Below are 25,539 nucleotides of genomic sequence, written 5' to 3' on the forward strand. Positions count from 1 at the left end.
TAATCACCCAATGCATGATGGATATTAAAATACATTAGTTTCAAATTAAGGTTCAACTTGACTTTAAAAATCTCAACGATCCAGCATTGATGGGGTTTCTGACTTTTGGCCAAGCTCCCTCTTAATTGTGTACAAAAAAAATATTCAATGAAATAACTTTCTGAAGCTGAGTGAAGAATTTCTCCATGTTATACATAACATTGGTGTCCAAAAGCAGACAGGGGCTGGGCCAGCATTGGAAAAGAATTTTACTTAACTACTATATTGCAAAACAAAGATATGTAAGTTAAGATTTTCTTCAAAAAAAATTAAACAGGAAAACTTCTCTTTAGTACAGACTGTCAACAGGTCTACACATGGCTACAATAGGGAAGATGCTGTCAAAAAAAAGGGTCTTGAATACCGCACTATTGACCATGAACCAGGACAACAACCTTAAAACTCTGTAATGAGGGGTTGAGACAGAAAGCAAATACATATACATCTCATTGTAATAATTCAGTTTAAAACTTCATTTATATTTGATACATTATAGGAAACTATGGAAGTTTCTCCCAGCCAAGTGAAAAGGATGGAAAAGATCAAAGCTAGAATGCTTATATTGTGTATTCACACTACTATAACTTTGAAGGTGCACCAAAAGTCCTGATACGACTGGAAAACATCAGTAGAATTCTTCATTTTAAACTGCCAAGCAGCTGTACTGATAGAAAGAGGAAAATGGAGACATTTCCTTGTAGAATCATCAGGGGATAAGACTCCTGCTGCTCCTTAGGTCACAGGTGACACTTAACTCAAGATGGATAACCCACACCCTCACAGGAAAAGCATATACTCATTATGATAAAGTTACTATATGGACCCATTATGCTGAATAAAACCGATCAATATCATGAAAGGAGCCACAAAAGTTTATTTAAATGTTGCGGTAATTACAGGAACAGAACAGAGATGCATATGGGTCACAAAACAAAACAAAAATACTGGCCCTGCAGCTCTTCACTGTGTAATTATATATAAAAAACCACAACACCTGTATTGAAGCAAAAGCAAAACTAGGTAGCGGAGCAGAAGTGAATTCTTTACACTGCAAGAACAACAGTTACACAGATTATTTCTAACTGATCACCATTTTCAGATCGGAATCACATTCCCATTTTAAACATGAGTTGCAGTTATCCAAATACAAAAGCAAATATTTATTCCATCTATAAAACAAATGGAAAAGAGTAACAAAGGGGCAAAACAAAGTACAAAAAATGCTGCATCATCCTTTATGTACATAATCGCGCAGAAGCAAACCTAATGGATGTCAGCGCTTGCTCTTCTTTGACTTTTTGTGAGACCGGTGAGGAGTCCTTGAGCGCGACCTTGATCGCCTTGATTTCTTCGGAGAACTTGAACGAGAATGCTTTGACTTTTTAGGTGATTTTGATCGAGACCAAGATCTACCAAAAAAATTGGAATAAATAAATGCAAGCATAAATATTACCAAAAGATTTAACACGAGATATGAATCCCGAATATTGATAGACCTATTTGAAAAAAGTGTAATTTCGACTAGTTAACCTACATGCTAAGAAACTTCTGTAAGAAAACTCCATGCTCCTCATTGCAGACTAACCAATTGTCAAACGCAGATTGTACGAAGATAGCACCTACCTTTTTTTCCGTTTGCTGCTCTGTCTTGGGGAATCTTTATATGCTGGGGATGGAGACCTAGACAGGGTATTTTCTTTTAGTAGTGACCTTTCAGACCAAGGAGACACGGATATTTCACATCGGATGCTTCTTGATGGACTTGGGGAGCTTGTACACCTCCTTTTCCTAAAATACAAGCGCAATGTTAAAATACTTTCAATTACAGTACATCGGTTAAAGTTTACCCAAATGGCATTGTTCAACCTGTTTTTTCTAAAGATTCTGAAATGTATGCAAATGATTAAATTGTTCAATTATTGCTTTCCTTCCTAGTAACAAGATGAATTTAAATTAAAACAAGCCTCTTTCTATTTTATGTTTTGAGCTATGGAGATGACGTCCGGGCTGATGCTCTCTCACTGATCCTAATTCATAAATGCTGGTCTGCTTAGCTCAAACTAAGAAAAATTCTATTCAAGGCTACTAATATGAAACTTCACCAATGGAACAGTATCCAAGTGTACGTAACAGCTGAAGGAACATGGCACAGTGGAAGTCTTGAGGGGGGTGAAGTGGGAGAGGGTGCAGACCAGGGAATTGTAGCTGGCAGTGTGAGGGTTCAGTTGAATAGTTACTCAGAAGTTAGACCTTTCCTAAGTAACTATTTAATTAATTTCATTGGAACTCTCCACATTCTCGAATGTAAGTGAAGATTTTGAGGCAGAGAGGAAATGCATGGTAGAAATTCTAATTTCCAAGGCAATTCTTTTGAAACCTTCTACAATGAAGATTTCACAGATACCATGTGCAGCTCCAATCCACACTGGAATAATAATGGGCTGGCGTAGGAAAACCTGGCTAATAGCTCTTTTTAAATGATCAAACAGTTAACAGTTCACTTATTCTTTAACAGGTGTTACTTAAATTCTCATATGCAACAGTCTTGTAAAGATGTTTTCACCCACATCTTAAGTTTTCTGTTCCTGGAGCTTTTTGCTTACAAACTTCTGTGCCACTGAGGACCTCTTTCCCCATTCACAGGACTCGATGATGGAACTAAAACTCCATCTCTGCTTCTTAGGCCACATAAATGCAGACCAAACTTAAAGCGATACATAACTCAGTCTAATTTAGAATCCAAGTTTCGTAATAATATATTTTGAACCTTCAGTATTAATTTGGATGCTACTGTGACAAACAACTACAGCAGTTACAGATCCCAACAATCAAATAATTAATATTCACTTTATGCTTCCCAAAAACTAAACTGATACTGCCAAGCTTCCTTCACAAAATATGCAGTTATCAGACAGACCTTCACACTTATACCACAATCTAAACCTAAGGTAAAAACTCATAATTTAAGTCATTGAGGGACTCAATTTAAATTCTAAATATTTAGTTATGCAAAACATTTGATGTCCACACAAACATTTTAACAGAAGGCTAAACCTCATCACAAGAATTAAAATGCATAGAGTGAAATTTCAAGGCATCAGCTCAGCAAACAATTGTAGGAATTGGGATAAAAGTGCACCTACATGCAAGTTGTTCCACGGGCAAAAGGTAAGAATGACACTGAACGTCCTTCAATATTTGCCTCAAACAATGTGAAAAAATGGAGGTGCAGAAATAAAACAATTACTTCCAAACTCAGTTAGAATGGGACACAATATGAAACTCGGTGGCAAGTGAAAATGGTTTGTGAATCATATCAATTACATTTGAACTTCAGGTATTACCAGAATTCCAAGGATTTGTTCTACTTTACAGTTTCACGTATTTGCTTACCTAGAGGGAGATGAGGAATTGCCTTTCTCCTTGTGCTTCTCTTTAGTCCGTGCTCGATCTTTACTGCGTTCTTTATCCTTGCTCTTCAGCTTATTCTTCTCCTTATCTTTGCTCTTGACTTTATCCCTGTCTCTATCTTTGCTCCGTTCTTCAGGTCTATCTTTTTCCTTTTTATCTTTCTCTTTGCTTGGATCTTTTATTCTTTCAAGATCCCCAACTTCTTTCTCTAGTTCTTTATCCTGGTCTTTTTCCTTTTCCTACGCACAGTGAAAAAAAGGCTACTTTGACATTTTTTTGTTACAAAATATGGGCTTTATATAAATGTAAACTATGAATTGCAATAATATTTCCTTCTCAGATTACTAATAATTATTTTGCATGCCATCATGCAACACATGATTTCCTTTAAATCACAACATCTGAGACATAATAGTTTTGATACTGCTTTCAACGCCCTCTATTCTTCTAATCAACTGGTTCAGAGACGTTATTACACACCTCTGGAGCAGGTGGGACTTTAACCCAGGCCTCCTGATCCAGAGATAGTGACACTGTCACTGTGCCACAAGAGGGCCCCCCAAAAATGGAACACCTCATGAATTTGCAAGTCATCTGCTGCCCTCCATGCTTTAGTCATTTACACTTTCTCATTCCTTTACGTCGTTACAATTGATACACTGTGCAGAAAACCAGTTGCTCATTCTCTGCTCAAACTCAGGCAACTTGCCAGCCACAGTTAACTATCTTACCTTTTGTAACAGTTTACTTCTATAATGCTCAACCTGTTGTTGAAAAGTCATTCCTGATTTCTTAGTCCTTTTACCAGACTCCAATTCATCTTGAAATTTCATTACTTTTAGCTGAGAAAGAAATGAAGAGTTAAGAATTCAAAATATAGTTGTCATTCAAAATAAAAAGACCAGCATGTTTAGAGAAACAAAAAAAAATCACATTTTATTTGTGTGTTGAGAAAATGGGAAATGTTGGCACCCCAAGGAACTTGAGAGTCCTTGCACATGAATCAAAGTGAGTTAACATGCAAAAATAAAAACAACTTTGTACTGGTGGTCTGAAATGCACAAAAACAAACTGCTGGTGAAACGCAGCTTCAGAAGGTTCTGTTAACTGTTTTCTCTCCACAGATGTTGCCAGACCTGCTTTGCTTTTCAGCACTTTATTTTTTGTAACTAAACATGTAGATGTAACAAATAACTAAAAAGGCAAATGTCAACATTTCTTGCGAAACAATTTACATTTTTACTTCCTTTCTTCCAACTCCAATCACATCAAGGCTTTGTGAGACTGCATGAGTATCATGCACAGTTCTTTTTTTAACCTTGGAAGGTCCACGAGACTGATTCTTAGCAGGAGTGGATTTTCCCACGAGGAGAATGGAGTGAAATAGGCCTACAATGCTGAGAACTTAGAAGAATTGAAAAATGTCTAACAAACAAAGGGATTGATGCTGGGAGAACATTCCCTTGGCTGGGGAGTACAGAAAAGATGGTTATCCATGCAGGACCGGAGTTGCGGAGAAATTACTTCACTGAAGGGATGTGAATCTTCCAAATTCTGTCACTCAGAAGGCTATATTTGCTTAGCTGCAATGATTGAAATTGACATCACACAAAGTCAACGTGGTTTCACAAAAGAGAAAACATGTTTGACAAGTTTCTTAGATATTTTTAGAGGATATAACTGTATGATACAAAGGAGACAGTTGATACAACATACCTGATTCCAAAAAGAATTGCATGAGAGAACACAATACTTTAGTTTGCAAACTAAGGGCTTATGGAGTTGCAAGTAGTCATATTAGTAGGGATACAGGATTTGTTAATGGACAGGAAGCAAAGAATATGGATAAACAGCTAATTTTTTAAGTTAGCAGTCTGTTTCTTGTGGATTGCCATAATCTTCAGTGCTGTGGCCTCAGCTTTGTGCTGTCTATGTCAATGACTCAGATAAAGAGACAGACAATAATGTAACTACATTTGTTGACAATACAAAGCTGGGTGGAAGCAAAAGCCATTAATAGAACCCAAAGAGACTACAGAGAGATACTGACAGGTTAAGTAAACGCGCAAAGTGACAGGTGGAATACAATATGGGCAAGTGTGAAGTTATTCACTTTGATTGTAAGATTTGAAATTCAGAATAATTTTAAAAGGCATGTAACTTTTAAATGGTGATACACAAAGAAAGTAGGTATAATGATAGAAGAAACAGAGCATGCAGGTACAGCAATCAACCAGAAAGGAAATTTGCATGTTAGTTTTTATTGCAAAGGGGCTGAACTGCAACAAAGAAGTCTTTCTATGTCTGTACAGTACTTTGGCAAGATCACACCTGGACAATTGTGTGCAATTTTGGTGTTGATACTTAAGGCAGGAAACAGTTGCTTTAAAAATGATGCAAAGTTAACTAGATTAATTCCTGGGACATCAATGTTGCCATATGACCAGTTAGTTGGGCCTATGAAGTCTGGATTTTAGCAAAATGAGAAAGCAAGCTCATTCAAGTATACAAGGTTATGAAGGGACTTGGTAAGCAAGATAGAGGGGTGCTGTTCCTCACTGGAGAATCTAGAACAAGGGGACACAGTCTCAGGAAAGGAGCCCAATTATTTAATACAGAGACGAGTTGTACAACGTGAGGGTTTCAAATGTGCTATCACTGAATATATTCAAATCTGAGGCACAGAGTTTTGGTCTGTCAGATCATGAAGGGATATGGGAAGCAGATTGAAAAGTGAAGTCAATGATGAACCATGATCATAATTAATGGCAGACCTAGCTTGAGAGGATCTATTCCTGTTTCATATTTTGATGATAATGTGCTTAGTACCTAAATAAGCTAAGGGATATGGGGATTGTTATAGGAAGGTAGAGTTCCTTTGAAATAGATCAGCCACGATCTGATTGAATGGCAGAATAGGTTCAAAAGCATGATCCAATCCTATTTCTTACGTTCTTACGAAGTTCTCTCTGGAATATTCCCTTTTAGATTAAATTAACTCTGAAAAAACTAATGTAATGTCCCAACTTCTCTATGCTTCAATGTAATTTTTAATAAAAATGTAATAAACAATGTGTTATCCAGAGTTGTTGGTTCAAATATTGAGAACAAGTTTTACAATAGCTTGATGTTGGTATTGATTCACGAGATGTGGCTAGCTGGGCCAGCATTTATTGCACATCCTAACTGCCATCAAGAAATGGTCAGGAAGCAGTCTTCTTGGGCTGCTGAAATTCATGGGGAGTAGGTAAACTTCTTGTTCGGAAGTGAACAATTTTGACCCACTGACAGTGAAGGAACAATGATGTAGTTTCAAGCTAGGATGATATGAGATTTGGAAGGTAACTTTCAGGTAGTGCTGTTCCCAAGCATCTTAAGACTTAGCTTTCTAGGTGGTAGAGGCTGTTGAAGGAGCACTGGGGAGTTACTGCAGTATACCTTGTGGATAGTATAAACAGCTGCTCCTGTGCAAGTGGGCTGCTTTGTCCCAGGTGGTCCAAAACGCTGAATTTCCCACCTCCTGACACTGCCTGGCTTGCTGTGTTCCTCCAGCCTCTTGCCTGTATACTTTGGATTCCAGCATCTGCATTTTTTTTTGTCTCGAAGTCTTTGTCCTAGTTGGTGTCCGACTTCCAGTTTTGTCAGTAGTTTAACTGGTTGGAAATAAGTCTTCAGTACTACTGCCAAGATGTTATCAAGGCTTTCAGTCATTTCTTGAAAGCAAGTGGAATGAAACAAATTGGCTGCAATCATAGGCACCTGTCATCCTCGAAACTTAAGGAAATTCCAGGAGAGATCATCGACAAGACATCCTGACAGATTGTTGCTGCAAATGTGTCAGCTTCATCTTTTGCAATGATGTGCTAGGCTCCCCCAGTATTGAAAATGGGGTAATATATGGGTGCCTCTGCCTCTTGTTAGCTGATTAATTGCCCACCCACATTCATGGCTAGATTGAACAGGACTGATCTTAGATCTGTTCAACTGGTTGTGGGAGTTCTCTGTCTGCCACCCTATACCTTTATAAAAGAAGCTATTAAAAGTGAGATGACAAAGTCTACAAAGATAGCACTGCCATTACTAAGCCTCAAACCTTTAAGCTATATTATTTCAAATGATGTTTTTACAGCAAATCAATTAAAAAACATCTGTTAAAACACATACAAGATTTAAATAAAAACAGTTTATTACCTCAATTTCCCGCAGTTTGGCACGTTTCTCTTCAGACATTTCCAACATTTTTTGAGATTTTGAATCATAGGGATCTTCATTCTGTCCAAATGACTCTTCAGATTCAATACCATCATCCTCTTCCTCATCAGACTCCTCTTTAATTTCCTCCCTGTACATCAAAAACACCCAGAATTCACTGCTTTTTGAATATTAAATTGATGACCTGCTGACAAGTGTACTTCTGCCTGTGTTTTACTACCTCCTCCAGATCGCCAAAAATCTATCTATTAACATTATACTGGTGTCTACATACATATCTTCCAAGATACTGATTAGCACATTCTAAAAATGTAAGAAAATGCTGTGATCAAGGCAGGCAATAAGTATTGACAAAAATTAATGACATTCAGACACGGATAGGTTTAAAACACAATGTCATGCATATGGATGGCAAGCAGCAAAATTTGAAGTGCACAGCAATCAAACAAAGTTTTCACCCAATTATTTCAGTCTACTTAACTGTAATCAGTTAAGCATTATTTTACTATTCAAGTAAATGTTCAGTTGCAAATGTTAGACAACGTCTTCTTCAACTAAGAAAAGACGTCTGCACAGATAGAGGATGTAGAAGCCAACTGGAAAATTGCAAATGAGGCAGCCCCTCAAAACCTCTGACCATATGTGTGGCTTTGCCTGGCCTATTCCCCACCCATTCTCATGCAATTTCTACAAGTTTCCTTTCCAAATTTTAGTTCCCTCCTTAAACCTCAGAATCCAATTAATAACAGCTTTATAATAATTTACTTTATAATAATATGGAGCTGAAAAGAAGCAGGCCCTTTCCTGACGAAGGAGCGAAATGAACTGACCAGGAGGAGTCTGGCCTGGAATAAGACGCCAAGAAAGCAAGAAACCTAATTTTAATCTGTCAGTATAGAGGTCTGAACTAATAATTAAAAGAATGATTGTCCTGACCAAGGCAAAAGGTCTGCCGCAAAAATAGATGTGTCAATTCCTAGGTCAGGCTTTCATATCAAATTTAAGCAACAGCACAGATGATAGTAAGGTCACCGTCTAAGGCCTTACAGCTATCTACAGAACACTAAAAACTGGATAAAACCCTTCAGACTCTATGCTTGACAAGTCGTGAATGTAGTAATTTTAAATGTAGTGATAAAGTATTAGAATAACCTGGTTTTATTTGTACTTTTTGTAATTTCAACTTTGAAATGTCATGTTACCTACTTCTACAAATTATATGAATAAAGTTTATTATTCAAATCATAATAAATATGGGGAAAGCATGGAAAATATAAGCACCCTTCCAGAGGATTCCTCAAGTGCTCTTAAAATTATCCCAAGATGTCCGAGTGTATGAAGTGAAATTCTGACTTTTGATGGGTTTCTTCTGCAGGACAAACTATTCTACTCAGGGGACAAACTCATGAAATTCAAACAGCTGCCCTATTAACACAAATAGGATAATTTCTGCTCCAGTAAGATAACATATAAACTTGCCAAATTAGTGTATTAGTCATACGTGATGTTTACTGCAACTTAGAGAAAGGTCTGCAACTTAGCATGCTTGCCATTACTGGCATTACTCAAATGGTACCAATGCTACTGTGTTTGTAACTTGCATCAAAATAAATTTTATATCCTTAGAAATGTAATTTTGAAATAATAATATTCATTTTACAGGAAAATAAATTGAAGACTCCAATAAAAATCATTTAGATTCATAATCCATTAATTTCCCAGAAAGCAAAAAAAACTGCCAAGTGAATTTTTGAAAACCATATGAAGTTTGATTTCAAATTTAATCCACGCTGGGAAGAATGCCATAAAAATTACAGAAAACAGGCTTCTAGATAAACACCAGAGAACAATTTTCATCCACTTTATATTTTCGGCCTTCCTCAAATGAAAAACTTCCTGTAAACCAGCAGTGTTTATATTAAAGGATAAAGAACAGAAATCAAGTCTAAGAGAAGCGATTTGTCAAACTACAAGCAACATAGAGTGCAGTATTTATAATCTTGGAGCATCTCATCTTTCATCTAGCTTCAACATAAATAGTTCATCACAACTAATGTGGACACTTACAAAATGAAACAGAGTAACATTTCAAGCATTTTGTTTCAAGACTCTCAGAACTGCAATTCAAAGGCAGCATCACAAAGTTTAGAACAATGACAGTGAAGAATAAAATCCTCTCCCTGCCTGGTCACCCCAGAACCTCCTTTGTGGATCTAGCAAAGCCAACTATTAAATGGCTACCAAGACCACAGCGCAGAATCCCCACATGAACTACTTCTCGGAATCCAGAAAAGCCAATTCAAAATTAAAGTGCTTTATCAGCTGTCCAATTCAAATATTCTTCAGGCACAAGATCCACCCACAAATCAGACGAATCACACCCTTTAATCAAAACACAAACGAATCACCAAAATAAAAGGCATTAAAGTAGTTTTCAAAGTATTGCAATTTGCAGCACCACACAGAAACTTAAACAAACAAGTTGAAAAAGGATGTGTTAGCAGAGGCAAACAGGAGATTGGATACTTTATCACTGCAGAAAGCCTCAAGCTTCACCATATTCCAGGCCCTAAAGTGACAGGGTGTAGGTAATGTGCCCCTGTACTGTGAAAACAGAACCAAAACATCACACCACAGTTTGGTATGATTCAACCACAGACTCCATACAGTTTACAGTCCTTGGAGTTTGTTCATCATCAGTGATACTGAGTTGATGTTATTCTAAACATATTGAAATCTCCTAGTTTATGATCTGTCAAACATACAAATCCAACATGCCTAAAGAATCACTATCTTTAGGTTGGCAATCAAGGTCAATTCAACATATATTAATGAGTCAATTACCCTTGAAAATAGTAAAATTGACATCATAGCAATCCTGATATTGCCAATAACTACTAATTCAACTGTTTTTTTTGGATTATTCATGGGATTATTACATTCCTAGCTAGGCCAACAGATACTGCCTATTTCTAATTGCTGTCAAGGTGGTGATGAGCTGCCTACCCAAAAACACTGCACTGCATGGGGAGCAGGTACACCACCTGTGCTATTAGAGAGAGGGTTCCAGGACTTTCAGCCAGTGACAGTGAAGGAATCATGATACAGTTCTAAATCAAACTGGTATGTGGCTCCGAGGGGAACCTGAAGGTGATGATATTTCGATGTATCTGTTGCCCTTGCCTCCTAGGGGATAGAGGTCACGGATTTGGAAGGGGCTGTTGTACCATATCTTGTAGATAGTTCACACTGCTGCTACCATGGAGAGAGTGAATACTGATGGTATCAGATGGGACGCCAATCAGCAGCTGCTTTGTCCTGGATAAAATTGAGCGTCTTGACTGTTGTTGGAGCTGCATTCATCCAAGTAATTGGGGATATGCCATCACACCACTGACTTGTGCCTTGTAGATCATGGACAGATTTGAGGAGACAGGTTACTTATTGCAGAATTTCCAGTTTCTGATGTGGTCTTACAATCAGGGTACTTATATAGGTGGTGCAGTTCAGTTTCAGGTGAAACTCCAAGAACGTTGAGAGTGGAAAATTCAGTGATGGTTGGAATCAGTCTTGTTGAAGATGATCACTGCCTGGCACACATTACTTGCTACTTATCAGCCAAAGCCTGAGTGCTGTCCAGTTCCTGTTGCATTTGGACACAGACTGCTTCAGTATGAGGAGTTAAAAATGGTGCCAAATATTATGCAATCATCAGCAAACACTCCCAATCCTACTGAACACAGTTTAGCTAGAGCTCCTTGATGCCACATTTGGTCAAAAGATGCCTCGAAGTGAACAGTGATCACCCTCCCTTCCCATTTTGGGTTCAGGTCTTTTGACCATGTTTGGATGAATGCTGTGAGATCAGGAGCTGATGAGCCTGTCACAACCTAAACGGAGCATCAACCAACACTTTTCAACCAATTAAAAGTAGACCGACAGGGCAGTAATTGGCTGGGTTGCATTTGTCCTGTAAAGGACATGGCAGGTCAATTTTACACAGTGTCATGTAGGTGCCAGTATTGTGAATGTACTGGAACAGCTTGATTAAGGGTACAGAATGTTTTCAGTGTCCAGAATGTTTTTCCAGCTCACAGCCTTATCAGCAAAGCAATGCCTTCAACCATACCTTGGTATCACATGGAATAACTGAATTGGCTGAAGCTGGCAAACATACACAAAAATATTAAACCACTCAACAGTAAATTCAGCCATGTCCCCTGTCTTTATGCACAAGACCCTGTTTTGGGCACTACATTGGATATGTGCTTTTCTATCTCATTATTCAAACTAATAAAATAAGACCAATAATTGAAGCCCTAATACAGATCTCTGAATGAAACTATTAGTCACATTAAGCCATTGCACGTGCCTAACATAATACACCTTTGTCTCCTTGCACTCAGTTGATAAAATGCCTTCAATTCCAGGAGTGTCAATTTTAGCTATCAGTACTCATGATGGATTTTCTCAAACACCTTTGGAAAAATTAATACAAATATCTTACACCAATAAAATCCTGTTCATGACATTCATGACCTTGTGAATAAAAATTCAGCTTAGTCAGGCATGACCTATTCTTTAGAAATCCTTGCTAGCTCTCTCTAATCAAGATGTTCATCTCCTATCCCCAATTGCAGAATTTTGTAATCCTGGACTACAAATGGATCTGTAATCAACCATTTTCTTTCTCTCACCGCACTTTATTGAAGGGCTATACAATTTTTCTAATGTGAAGGAAGAATTCTCATACCAAAAGAACATTCTAAGACAATAATTAGGGCATCTACAATTTTCTTATCTACATGCTTTAAAACCCCACAACTGAAATCAATTGGTGATAAGGATTTGGCATTCTTCAAAGCCGTTATCATAGACTCACTACAGGGTAGAAACAGACCAGCAGGCCCAACAAGTCCACACCGAGCTATGGTGAGTATCGTACCCAGACCTATTGCTCTACCCTATTACTTTACATCTCCCCTGACTAATGCACTTAACCCACATATCCTTAAACACTATGCGCAATTTAGCATGGCCAATTCACCTGCACATCTTTGGACTGTGGGAGGAAACCCAAGCACCCAAAGGAAACCGACACATAGGGAGAATGTGAAAATTCCACAATTTCGCCAGAGACTGGAATTGGACCCAGGTCCCTTGTGCTGTGAGGCAGCAGTGCTAACCACTGAGCCACTGATTAGCTGCTTCATTATTGTCATGTTGCTTGTGGTTGAAGAAAGACACATTTTGCTGAAGGTTTTCATCTTGCACTTATCAGGAGGAGAATTCACAAAAAAACACCCGAGTAAAGGTAAAACAACAGACAATTTGAAAGAAGTGCAGTGATTGGGTGGACCCCTCCCAATTGGCAGGATTCCAACCAACCGCTGTCATTTCCAATCAATTAGCATTCTGTCTTGTGAACTATTCTGATGAGTGCAAAGCAAAAAGCTTTGCCAGATATGTGTACTAAAGAATAGAAACACACTCTGCATTACTGAAAGACTATAAGAGTAAAATACTGGAGGTGCAGACATTTTAAAATAAACACAAAGTGCTGGAGGGGAAAGGGAGAGTTAATGTTAAACTTATGTCTTCATAAGACCATAAGACCCAGGAGTGGAAGTAAGGCCATTCGGCCCATCGAGTCCACTCCGCCATTCAATCACGGCTGATGGGCATTTCAACTCCACTTACCAGCATTCTCCCCGTAGCCCTTAATTCCTCGTGACATCAAGAATCTATCAATCTCTGCCTTGAAGACATTTAGCGTCCCAGCCTCCACTTCACTCTGCGGCAATGAATTCCACAGGCCCACCACCTCTGGCTGAAGAAATGTCTCCTCATTTCTGTTCTGATTTGACCCCTCTAATTCTAAGGCTGTCCATGGGTCTTAGTCTCCTCACCTAATGGAAACAATTTTCTAGCGTCCACTCTTTCCAAGCCATATATTATCTTGTAAGTTTCTATTAAGTCTCCCCTCAATCTTCCAAACTCCAATGAATACAATCCCAGGTTCCTCAGCTGTTCCTCGTATGTTAGACCAACCATTCCAGGGATCATCCGTGTGAATCTCCGTTGGACACGTTCCAGTGCCAGTATGTCCTTCCTGAGGTGTGGGAACCAAAACTGGACACAGTACTCCAAATGGGGCCTAACCAGAGCTTTATAAAGTGCTTTTATATTCCAACCCTTGAGATAAATGACAACATTGCATTCGCTTTCTTAAATCACGGACACAGCCTGCATGTTTACCTTTAGAGAATCCTCGACTAGCACTCCCAGATCCCTTTGTACTTTGGCTTTACGAATTTTCTCACCGTTTAGAAAGTAGTCTATGCTTTTATTCTTTTTTCCAAAGTGCAAGACCTCGCATTTGCTCACGTTGAATTCCAACAGCCATTTCCTAGACCACTCTCCCAAAACTGTCTAGATCCTTCTGCAGCCTCCCCACTTCCTCAGTACTACCTGTCTGTCCACCTAACTTCGTATCATCAGCAAACTTCGCTAGAATGCCCCAGTCCCTTCATCCAGATCATTAATATAAAATGTGAACAGCTGCGGCCCCAACACTGAACCCTGTGGGACACCGCTTGTCACCGGTTGCCATTCTGAAAAATGGAGTGAACTTCACTGAAAAATGGTGTTTTTGATGCTGTTGTCAGGGGAGGTGCAGCGAGTGGGACAGATAGTGAGAGTGAACACAGCAAAAGACTAGTGGCAGGAAAGAACTGATAACAGTTATAAAATAGTGTGACAATGGGAAATGGGCTCATTCCACTGACAGCAGAGTCAGTAACATACAGCTAGGGAGTGGAGATGGAGAAAGGGCTTATGCTTTAGAGTTGTGGAACACAATATTGAGTCCTAGAGGCTGTAATGTGCCTAAGCCAATAATGATGTGATGTTCCTCAAGCTTGAGGGGAGTTTTGTTGGAACACTATAGTAGCCCCAATAGATAATGTTAACATAGAGAAAGATGGTTTATTGAAATAAGCAACTGGATGGTCAGAGTCATTACTGACAGAACAGAGGCATTCTGCAAAATAGTCATAGTCTGTGCTCAGTCTTGCTAAAGTAAAGTTGAATGTAAGAAACAAATACAACTGAAAGCAGTACACATAAAAGACTGCCTTATTTGGAAGGTGTACTTGGGGCATTGAATAGTGTGGAGGGACGATGTGAATGGATTGCATGGGAAGGTGCCATTTGGGGGCTGTGTGCAAAAGCAAGTGTCAGAAGTGATGTTACTGGGGTGTCACAGAAAGAACTGTGCTGGAAAAACAAAGGTCAGGAAAAAGAAGGAGCAGGAAAGTCAACGTTTCAGGCATAAGTCTTTCATCAGGAAGGTCTTATGTTCAAAACATCGACTCTCCTGTTCCTCGGATGTTGTCTGACCTGCTGTGTTTTTCCAGTGCCACACCTTTTGACTCTGACTCTCCAGCATCTGCAGTCCTCACTTTCTCACTTTTACTGAGGGAATGGTCACTGTTGAATTCTGTCAGTGGAGAGGTGAAGAAGATGTGTTCACAGTATTCAGATGGAAGGGCAGAAATGGCACACTATTTTTGCTGAGAGCCAGTCTTTGACTTAGATGTCTGGCATGCTCGACTGCAGATACTGACAAAATAATTACTCCAACTTGATTACAGTTATGAAGGAAACCAATTCATTCATCAGATGATTAGTAAGTCTTAATTCCGCTCCTGAGCAACTTGGCAATTCACACAAATTCTTGGAGAATTAAATGCCAACGCACAACAGGTAGCACAAAGCAACTCACTTAATCTCAATTTTTTCTTCTGATTCTGGGTGGTCAAGGAGATCCCATTTTGACATAGTTATTGCTGCAAAAATAAGATTTATATTTCAGTATTTCATAAATAGAAACAGCATCATTGTGTAAACATATAAAGTGCCTCATCTGGTTACTACAAATCCAGCAATGTATTTTAAACCATTTCATTTTAGATAAAGAACAAACAACTGTGGGTATAATACAAAATACTCCACAGCCATTTACTCAAGCAGCAGACACACTGGCCAGCTAATGAGTTGTATCTGGGTTCCAAATCCTTATAGGGCAAGGTTTCGCCTCAAAGCTGCCAGTCAATTGGAGAGCTTGCAGCTCTTTAGGCATAATAGCATCACTGGAGTACTGCCACTGTTGAGCTTGCATGCAGCTAGAAAAAGCAGCATAGATGTGGCATTTCCAAGCAAGGCAGGTGGTGAGGGGCCACCTGGTCTCAGTCCAATCAGGCAGGCCTCAGCAATGGAAAGGCATGTCACTACAGAGGAAGTGTTCGTCACTGGATAAGAAACCACAAGCCACCCACCTTCACCTTGAGTTTACAGGGAAGCTGCCATGAATTAATATGTGGCTGCTCCACTTTCCAGAAAGCCCCTGGTATTGGGAAGAGTCCCTTAACTGGCTAGTTAATTGTCTCAAGTGACCTCTGAATAGGAGGGCCATCTGCCACCTTCTCCACAGCTGGCAAAATGCTGTGGCAATGGGAAGAAAATGGACATGCCATTTCATCCTCTCTTGCTGATGATTTTTCAGTCATATGTGCTACTCAATCTCAGGCTACAAATTGCCATTGCAAAAACTTACATTAACTTCATCTTTCTTAAGTTGAAGATTAATTTCTTTTTATGATCCAATTTTGATCACAAAACAAATGCACTTATGCAGTTACTTGGTTAAAAACTGTATTATGCCTAATTGTTAAATGACAAGATCTCATTGCATCTTTGTGTTATTATCTACAACTTCTGAAATTTGAAACAATGTTTAAAGATATTCAACAAAATGTTTGGGACTACTTAACATACATCTACTTATATCCAAATCTTCAATGAAATACTTAGTTGGAAATTTAAATCTAAAACTTAAATTTCTAATCAGGCAACAGATGATCAAAATATTAACAAGTATTCAATTAGTTTGAAATAGTGCATGAATGTATCAGTATAAACACCAAAACAAACTTAAACTTCATACCATGAGATTCCAACTCAGATTCATCCACAGTTTCCCATTTTGAAGGTGCAATCTTTAACAGTGGTTCTTCCTTTTTAACAACCACGAGTTCCTCCACTAAAAAAAAGAGAAACAAATACAGAAATATTCTTTGAAATTGTCACAAACCTATTAACGTGCTGGAAACTTGTAGATGCAACTGTTCTCACGGGTTACCACAATGCCACTTACAGTGTCATTTTCCGCTCCAAGTACCCAGCAACTGTTAAAAGCTAAAACTAGTAATCCTGGTTCTGAGGAGTTTGACCCGACCCATTCAGGCTGCAGCTACTGTTCCAACTTTAAAAAAAATCCCAAGGCTTCACAAGCTGTCAGACCACACTTGGAGTATTGTATGCATTTTTGGTCCCCATATCTCGGAAGGGATGTACTAATCCTGGAGCAAGTTCAGAGGAGATTCACGAGAATGGTCCCATTAACATATGAGGACTCTGGGTCTATACAGGATGGAGTTTAGAAGGATGACGGGGGATCTAATCGAAACATACAGAATACTGAATGGCCTGGACATAGAAGATGTTTCCATTGGTAGGAGAGACTCGGACTCGAGAGCACAGCCTTAGAGTAAAGGGAAGACCTTATAGAACGGAGATAAGGAGAAACTTCTTCAGCCAGAGTGGAGAATCTATGGAATTCACTGCCACACAAGGCTATAGATGCCAGGTCATTGAGTATATCTGCAACTGAGATAGACAGATTCTTGAGTATCAAGGGTTACTGGGAGAAAGTGGGAGAATGGGGTTGAAAAACTTCTCAGCCATGATTGAATGGCAGAGCAGAGTTGATGGACTGAACAGCTGAGTTTCTGCTCCCACGTTTTATGGTCTTTATTGGCTTTGAGCAGACTGCATGTCACTTCTGTCTCAATCTTTCTTCATCAGAAAACAAAAGAACAAAATACACCTCAAAGCCATAGCACTGTCATAAATGTCAGAATAGTCATGACCCTATTGAATGGCTGAGTAGGCTCAAGGACATACTCCTGTCCCTATTTCTTAAGGTCTTATATCCCGACTGGCAATTGATTGATGGCCTTTTACCTGGTAGTTACCTCAGTGCTCAGCGAGATATTGCTATGCTTCCCTCACCAGAATAGTAATAACACTTCAAAGCTACTTGAAAATGCATTATAGCCGATCAAGATGCCTCAAAGATTTGAATGGTTCATATGAATGAATTAAACATCATCTTTCCTTTGTAAAGGCCAGTGACCAATAATGAAGTCACCTTTGACAGAATATTCATACATCTTCAATTTCAACGACTGAATACAAGACAGAATACAGTAAGTTGGGTTCCACAGGATTGAAACTTCAATATTACTGATCTTCCCCTTGTGAAGTTATTCAAAAGAACATCAATTGCCCCAAAATACCATCAAAATGTGCACAGGTTTAGTTTCTATTTAAAACTTTACTAAATATTAAAGCAGTTGCAAAATAAATGATTTTTTTGCTTAACTAATGAGAACAAATCCAATAATTTTTTTCGCACCACCAACTACCTATTTTGATAATTCTTAGAAATATTAATTCACAAAAATGGTCAATGGCTATAGATATTGCATCGATAACAAATTACCTTAAAACAAGTATAATTGATAACTACATTAAAATATTTCCAATATTAGGTAAAATAATTACCATTCAACTCAAATATTTCTATCATTAAAATAAACCTGCAAGTGCCAACAATACTCTTATCATAAATAAGCAGTGTCAATATTATTAATGCGCTTACTTGGCATTCCATCAAGGTCATCCTCAACTGATTTCAAAGGAATCCCATCAATATCATCTAAAGGTGCTCCATCGAGTGGGATACCATCAATTGGCAATCCATCAACATCATCTAATGGAGCAAGTTGGTCACCATCAATTGGTGTACCATCCACATCATCAATCACCTAAATAAACATAAATCAGACGAACACAAGGAATACTTAATTCAACTTTAATACTGGTAAACATGCAAATATCCTAGGTGGTGCATACAGTCAGCTAGCAGGTACATTTAAGATAACCAAGTAGGTCATAAAAACAATATTGATTAAAACGCAAATTAGTTGGATTTCATTCACACAATATTTTAGAATGTGATACATAATTAAGACAAGGTATGAAGCATGCTTCCAATGCCTATACAGTACTTGGTGGTGGTGGAAATAGTTCCCAAAGCTTTCCTGCACTGGAATGCTTGACTGGCCTGCTGTGGACTACTGATAGCCACTACTTTAAGCAATTGATGTGAAATTGTCCTTTTATTAAAATACAAAGAGAAATATGATAGCATGTTCTGGTTGAAATTAATTGTGCAACTTTCAGGCATTTTAATTTATGAGCTTTAACTATTACAGGTGTACTTGTTTACTTAATGACATCAACTTTATTTAAAAGCTTACATTAGAGAATAAATTCTGATTGGTAAATATTTATTAACACTAATTGGATTACTGTGACTCAGCATTGTTGTGGAGTTGGTTAAAAGTATGGGAATGATTGTGGAAATGGGAGCAGTGCAGAATTATTAGAGAATGAGAAGTCTTTTTGCCTAGGGACAAAGAAATGGTAGCAAGTCAGAGAATGTAGTAGTGGGAGCCACATTTGTCTAAGTGCTGAATCACAGGAATAACTGTAGCAGGGTATATGAACATTTGAGAAAGGGTCATTGAATGATACTACTCAATCAGCAATCCTCCAGGATCTTATGAGTAGAACTAGAGTGTAAGAGTCTGACAATACTGAGCATGATTAAATCACACAACACTACATCTACAGTGAATCTGATGTGTTGAGAATCTGGGGGTAACAAAAGTGGATGGTTATGTTTTGAAGTAGTGTACAGGATAGCTTGGTAAGGGTATGCTGTGATTTGTGACCAGTGATGGGGTACAGCGTTATGAACAATTAGAGTGAAATACTGCAAAGAAGGTGTGTGATGATTTCACATATGACAAATTGCAATAACTGCACAACAGACTCAAGGCTCTCTAACGTGAAAACTATGGCTAGAGACCAAGAAATAGAACCAAAAGACAGAAATTTAACTTTATGAAAATTAAATTGGGGAGAAGTATCAGGAAAAACATTTGTGCACAATACCATCAACAGTTACAATTTATCAAGCAAGATAACAAGTAAAATTACTGAAATGTTGAGAATACAAATAATGGCATAGTAGGTGATAATATAATAGAAGGATGAGCTTCAGAGAGTTAAATAGCAGTTTTCCAATAAGCTAATAACTTTATATCTTACATACTCATGTAAAAATCTATCTTGTGTAAAGGCCGACCCTAGTTTTTCAGGGGTCTCTTCCTGACCATATATGCAGCCTTAAAGGGCACAGTACATGGATACTACCAGAACGCACTATATACAGAGGAACCTCAATTATCTGGACGAGATGGGTGGGCACTATTTTGTTCAGATAATGGATTATTCTGTTAATCGATTTCCTCTGGGGCTCGGAGTTTCTGTGAAGTCTGCTCCCTGTGCAGGAGACTAAGCAGCAGCACATTGCATGTGAGCCCCCGCCCCCACCCTGACTGCCCCCAAACCGTCAGCCTCCACCCCGCCCCCAAACCCTGTAGGCCTCCCCACCCACCCCCCAACACAGTTTGTCCCCAACACCTTCCGCCCCATTGCCCACCCCCAAATCCGTCCGCTCCCACCTTGCCTGCCCAACAGCACCCCCCCAACTCCACCCACCGTCTGATCTGCATCCGTGCCCCCGCCGACCGCCCTACCCCCTCATCCACTAGAATGGACACCAACAGTAAGATTGCTGTTGCCTATATGGGGTAAGTCTCCAAATAGCACACTTGCGCGCACACACCCACTTTTTAACTGCAACTACTGAACAATTTTGGAGAGATCATCTGTGGAAGGGGGGAGGTTTAGGGGTGTAGAACTCCAGGGAAAGTGTGGGGGAAGAGAGAGGGGGGTGGGAGGTCAGTCATTTAGAGATGGTGCCTGGACTGTCCAGGACTGTTCTCGGCAGCATTTCAGTGAGCCGAGTTAATTTTTAATCATTGTACCTGTATAACAAAAGACGCGAGCAGGGTTGAAACTGCTCTTTGATATAATGTTTCTATCGGAACCTTAAGATTCCCTTCGGATAATCCGATATTCAGATAATCGAGGCTCCTTTGTAGTTACCTCAAAATTTCATTACCAGTATAAGAAAATTTGATGTGCTGGTACTTACCGATAAACTATAGAACTAAGCTGTATATACGGTAAGAGTGTTAATATGACAAAGCAAGCTACGGTAAATGTGTACTCTCTACAGTAGGCTTTTGATGATCATGCTTCTGAACACTGGTAGGCTACTGGTAAATTACGGCACTAATTTACGTGATGTCCTAACCACCTGCTGGTATGCTGATTAACCTTTGTATGTATGTGCAGATCTATGTACACTTTACAGTACTGGCAACTGGAAAACGGTACAACAGTACCATTCTACCATAGCAGGCAGAATGGAGACAGTTATTTTATAGATAAATATTCAATAATGGCCATAACTCTTTCATTTTTTTTTGTTTTATGTAGAGATCTGGCTCTTGTTTGTCTATTTTGGACTTCACCAAACATGAATTTCATCCCCTCGAAAACAATACTCGTGTAATAGTCGACCCCTTAATTTCAGCTAAAAAAAACTCGCTAAACAATTTTGACTTTTACACGAGTATATACTGTATTTTCAAGCTTTTTTTTTAAAAAACAATTTTGCCATTTTTTCCATCATAGAAAGCAGAAAAACGATGTCAAATATGTTATCAGCATCTGACTCAACAGCTACCTGTAAAAATAGTCTGCTCACTGCTGAATTAATTGATCACAGCTCAGGCTCAAATATTATAATTACCTTTAGCATCTCTTCAAGAAAGTAATGGGCTTAGCTGCTGTGTTACAACACCAACCATCACAATTTGAAGTTAAATGTACAGAATCGCTACTGGTGACATTAGCTGACATCTCCAGAACTGAGAAAGCGAATTGGAAGGGATGAAAAGAAAACAAGAAGTGTAGTTCATGCACCATGTACTGGTGTTCAAAGGATAATCTAGGTAATACTGATACATACCAGAGGTCTTTCTGATAAATCATCATCCAGTTTCATTAATCCAAGGAATATATTCTGCAACCTTATGAGGAATGGCTCTGGATACACTGCCCAGTCCTCCCATGCTCGAAAGCAAGTCATTATTCTTTGCTAAATAAAAACAAAGCACAATCGTTTTAAATATGGTATGAATTCATACCATATTCATTCCGCCAAATATTATTTTAATGCTGAGCCTTGTTGAGCATGCTTGGATGAAAGGTTTAAATTACAGTTAATCCGTGCAGGCAGAACTGTATAAAATATCCTGATACAATGACCTGCCGTGTATGGTCACTGTAGGACAACTAAACAAACTTAAATGAACAACTAGAAATGCAGCAAGTGAACGCTAGTTACTACTTTTACAAAAGGGTTCAGACCATTGATGGCTATTAAAATAAATCTGTGACATTACTGCACCATAAATTTAACAAATGCAGCAAATTAAAAGCTGACACATGGTAACCATACCAACGTTTTTAAAGAACACACTGAGAAAATGACACAGAATTAGTGCACGATGGCTCCATATGGCAAACTTGGATATGACTCCTATGAAGCACCTAAAATCACCTCAATGCCAGTTTGTCAGATAGCATGTTCATAAATCTATTTGTAATTGGGATGACAGACCTGTCAATGCTCACTGCTTTGAATTATGCTTTAAAGTAATAATCTGCTAAATTACCAAAGGATAATCAGTCTTTATGCAATCCAATTTCAGCTGAAGTCAACGCTGCCAAGAAAGCAGAAGGTAAAACATTGGATTTTAAAAAAAAAAGTCCCTTATTCATAATTATACATTCATAATCCCAAGTAAAATCAATTTGGGGACATGTCTAATGCCTCATGAAACTGCCACAATTTAGCATTACTTTTGCCTTTAAGAGAACATAATATTAACAAATAAGATGATGATCCAAATTTTAATGCAATAAGGGTATTATCTTCTATGGCTGCACTGACTCAGATTAAAGATATCTTAATGCTGCATCAAGTATGTACTATTCCCAAGCTCAAAATTTTCAACCCTGACTATATGTGTCACGCAGTGAGAAGCCCATCTATTCCCCATGACTACCCGCCAAGAATATTATATAAAGAAAAGCATCAAATCAGATCTGAGCATGATGAAAATTATGTACACACAACAGCTAATTCTAAACTGGTAATCAAGCAAAACTGAGATTTCATGCAGAGATACTCATCCTATACTGCATGACAAGTGGTCTCTAAAGGGAAACCCATACAGGAAGACAATTTATTTCATTTAGTTTATTTCCCTGGGTCAAAATGTTATTGGATTGCATTTGTTTCCGTGTTTTTTTTTTAAATGACTGAATTCAGTAGAATATTAGCAACTTTTGACGAAAACGGTACAACAGTACCATTCTACCATAGCAGGCAGAATGGAGACAGTTATTTTATAGATAAATATTCAATAATGGCTCAGGTTGATGTTAAGTATGTAAGTTAGCTCGCTGAGTTGCAAAGTTTGTTTTCAGATGTTTCGTCACCATACTAGGTAACATCATCAGTTACCCTCCATTAACTGTACGTTCAACTGTCATGTCGAGGAATGGGAATACCTATGGGATCACCAATATCAGATCTCATAGTGGAAGCAGTAATGGCAGAGACTTGAACAAGCTGCCCCTTCCATCCAATCCAAACTTTGGGTCTGCTATGTGAATGACACTTTTGTCATCACAAAACAGAATATATCAGAGCAAACACACCATACCAACAACAATATCTTGACAGGCATAAAATTTACAGAAGAGGAGGAGAACGACAATAGACTCCCATTCCTAGACATGACAGGTGAACGTTCAGTTAACAGAGAGCTTCAAACCAGCGTTTACAGAAAAACAACACACACTGACCAAATACTTAACTTCAGAAGCAATCGCCCCAACACCCAAAAACAGAGCTGCACCAAGACATTTCAAGGAGCTACATCACACTGCAGCACCTAAGAACTACAAAAAGCAGAAGAAAAATATCTATTCAACATTCTCAAGCCCACAAACCTACCAACACACAAACAGCGACTAATGAACCTAACAGAATCATTAGATATCACCAGCAAAACTAAAGCCATTTGCAAGATACCAGACAAGAACTGTAACAAACACAGATAAACTAACAGGAAACTTGCCACCAGGATATACAAACATCAACTAGCCACCAAAAGACATGACCCACTATCACTAGACAAAGAACACCACCACATTGACTGGGACAGCACAAAAGTCCTTGGACAGGTACAACAAAGACACACAAGAGAATTCTTAGAGGCACGATATTCTAACCAGAATTCCATCAATAAACACATCGATTTAGATCCTATCTACCTCCCTTTGAAAAAAAAACAAAATGACATCATCCAACTTAAGAAACTAAGACCTATAAACAAAGAGGCAGATATATCACCAGCACTTTATCTGAGACTCTGTCTGATAATGTTATCTAGTATGGTGACAAAACATCTGAAAACAAACTTTCCAGCTCAGTGAGCTAACTTACTTATCAGTAAAATATGCTTCCCTGATTGATCACTCCAGTAATCAACTGCAAGGAACATCCTTAAATCTGTCGCATTAAAGACAACAGACTCAATTTAAACCTCAGCAGTTGAGTGCCCCTAACCCAGATAATGAGATGAGGTCATCCAGGTGTCAGGGTAGTCCAAAATCAAGTAGTCACCATGTTCTCTGAAATTAAAATAAATGGATCCAAGTGACAAGTGGAAGATGGCAAGGAAATTGTTCTTCTAAAAATAAAATTACATCTAGACAAATTCATGGTCTACTAAACCAAGCCACACTTTGCACAAAAGAGAACACAGTGTTCTTTCTTTCCTAAAAAAACATACCTTGAATTGTTCTGCTTGAAGTCTTGCTTGAATCACTTTATGGGCCTCATGCATATCAGTAAATATCTGAGGAAGCCTGGTTTCAAAACTGTTAAAAGGAATAAAATAATCTTTAAATTACACAGATAAAATCTTTCCAAAAATCATCTTAAAAGACTGATAAGGAAAACGAATGAAACTTACTATTTCCTATAGTAAGAGGCATTGGCTACTTTAGCACAAGAATTATAGAGAATGTCAGACACCAAGTACAGCCTTGCTATCTGCAATGAAAAATATTTATGAATGGTTCAGTTTTTGAAATCCAAAAACTGTCTCTCATAAACAGTAATACATGCACAAGTATGAATTTAAATTTGAGCAATATTCTAATTTACTAGCCCATGTAATCATATTACAAGTTTGCTGGAAGACTTCAACAATGCCAAGAAACATTATTAAACCTTAATAAGATTTCAATGTTGTATAGTGATGGTGAAGATTGTGGCACAAAGGAATGACCAACTTTTTGCATACTTTAACACAGGCACACACAACATTTAACTTCTGTACGTTTACCTTTTTCTGCAGTGGAGTTTGTAAAATAGACAGTGACTCTGCAATGCAATCCACTATTTCCTCAGCAGCCTCTGCATTATTCAAACAAAAGACCATAGCATCCCCTATGTCGTTTCGATGTGGTGCCAGGCCTCTCAAGATATTCTCCAATTTATCTCTCTGCCTGTAAGTTTTATAACATTAGGTACACGTTGCAAATTATATGTTAAAAGATCTACATTGCAAATCAAAAAGTACAAATCCTCATTTCTAAATTATGTTTTTCATGAAATGCAGGCTTTAT

At 38.4% G+C, this 25,539-nt stretch overlaps 1 protein-coding gene across 2 annotated transcripts in view; it reads right to left on the bottom strand.

Moving 5' to 3' along the window:
- Window positions 1-886: 886 nt before the first annotated feature.
- The window catches only part of LOC132820449 (U2 snRNP-associated SURP motif-containing protein-like), a 57,745-nt gene continuing 33,092 nt past the window's right edge, over window positions 887-25,539 (bottom strand). The window contains exons 14-25 of one of the 2 annotated variants that reach the window (XM_060832597.1): window positions 25,257-25,419; window positions 24,882-24,961; window positions 24,699-24,786; window positions 21,800-21,928; window positions 18,449-18,614; window positions 16,670-16,765; window positions 15,449-15,512; window positions 7,642-7,792; window positions 4,182-4,292; window positions 3,433-3,689; window positions 1,663-1,827; window positions 887-1,448 (exon numbers count right to left, since the gene is read on the bottom strand). In XM_060832597.1, coding sequence (XP_060688580.1) covers window positions 1,313-1,448; window positions 1,663-1,827; window positions 3,433-3,689; window positions 4,182-4,292; window positions 7,642-7,792; window positions 15,449-15,512; window positions 16,670-16,765; window positions 18,449-18,614; window positions 21,800-21,928; window positions 24,699-24,786; window positions 24,882-24,961; window positions 25,257-25,419 — 1,606 coding nt within the window. In that variant the 3' untranslated portion in view covers window positions 887-1,312. The remainder of the gene's footprint in view (window positions 1,449-1,662; window positions 1,828-3,432; window positions 3,690-4,181; window positions 4,293-7,641; window positions 7,793-15,448; window positions 15,513-16,669; window positions 16,766-18,448; window positions 18,615-21,799; window positions 21,929-24,698; window positions 24,787-24,881; window positions 24,962-25,256; window positions 25,420-25,539) is intronic. The other variant, XM_060832598.1, reaches the window with a different exon arrangement.

Source organism: Hemiscyllium ocellatum, chromosome 11, assembly GCF_020745735.1.
Source record: "Hemiscyllium ocellatum isolate sHemOce1 chromosome 11, sHemOce1.pat.X.cur, whole genome shotgun sequence".
In the NCBI taxonomy this organism is placed as follows: Eukaryota; Metazoa; Chordata; class Chondrichthyes; order Orectolobiformes; family Hemiscylliidae; genus Hemiscyllium; species Hemiscyllium ocellatum.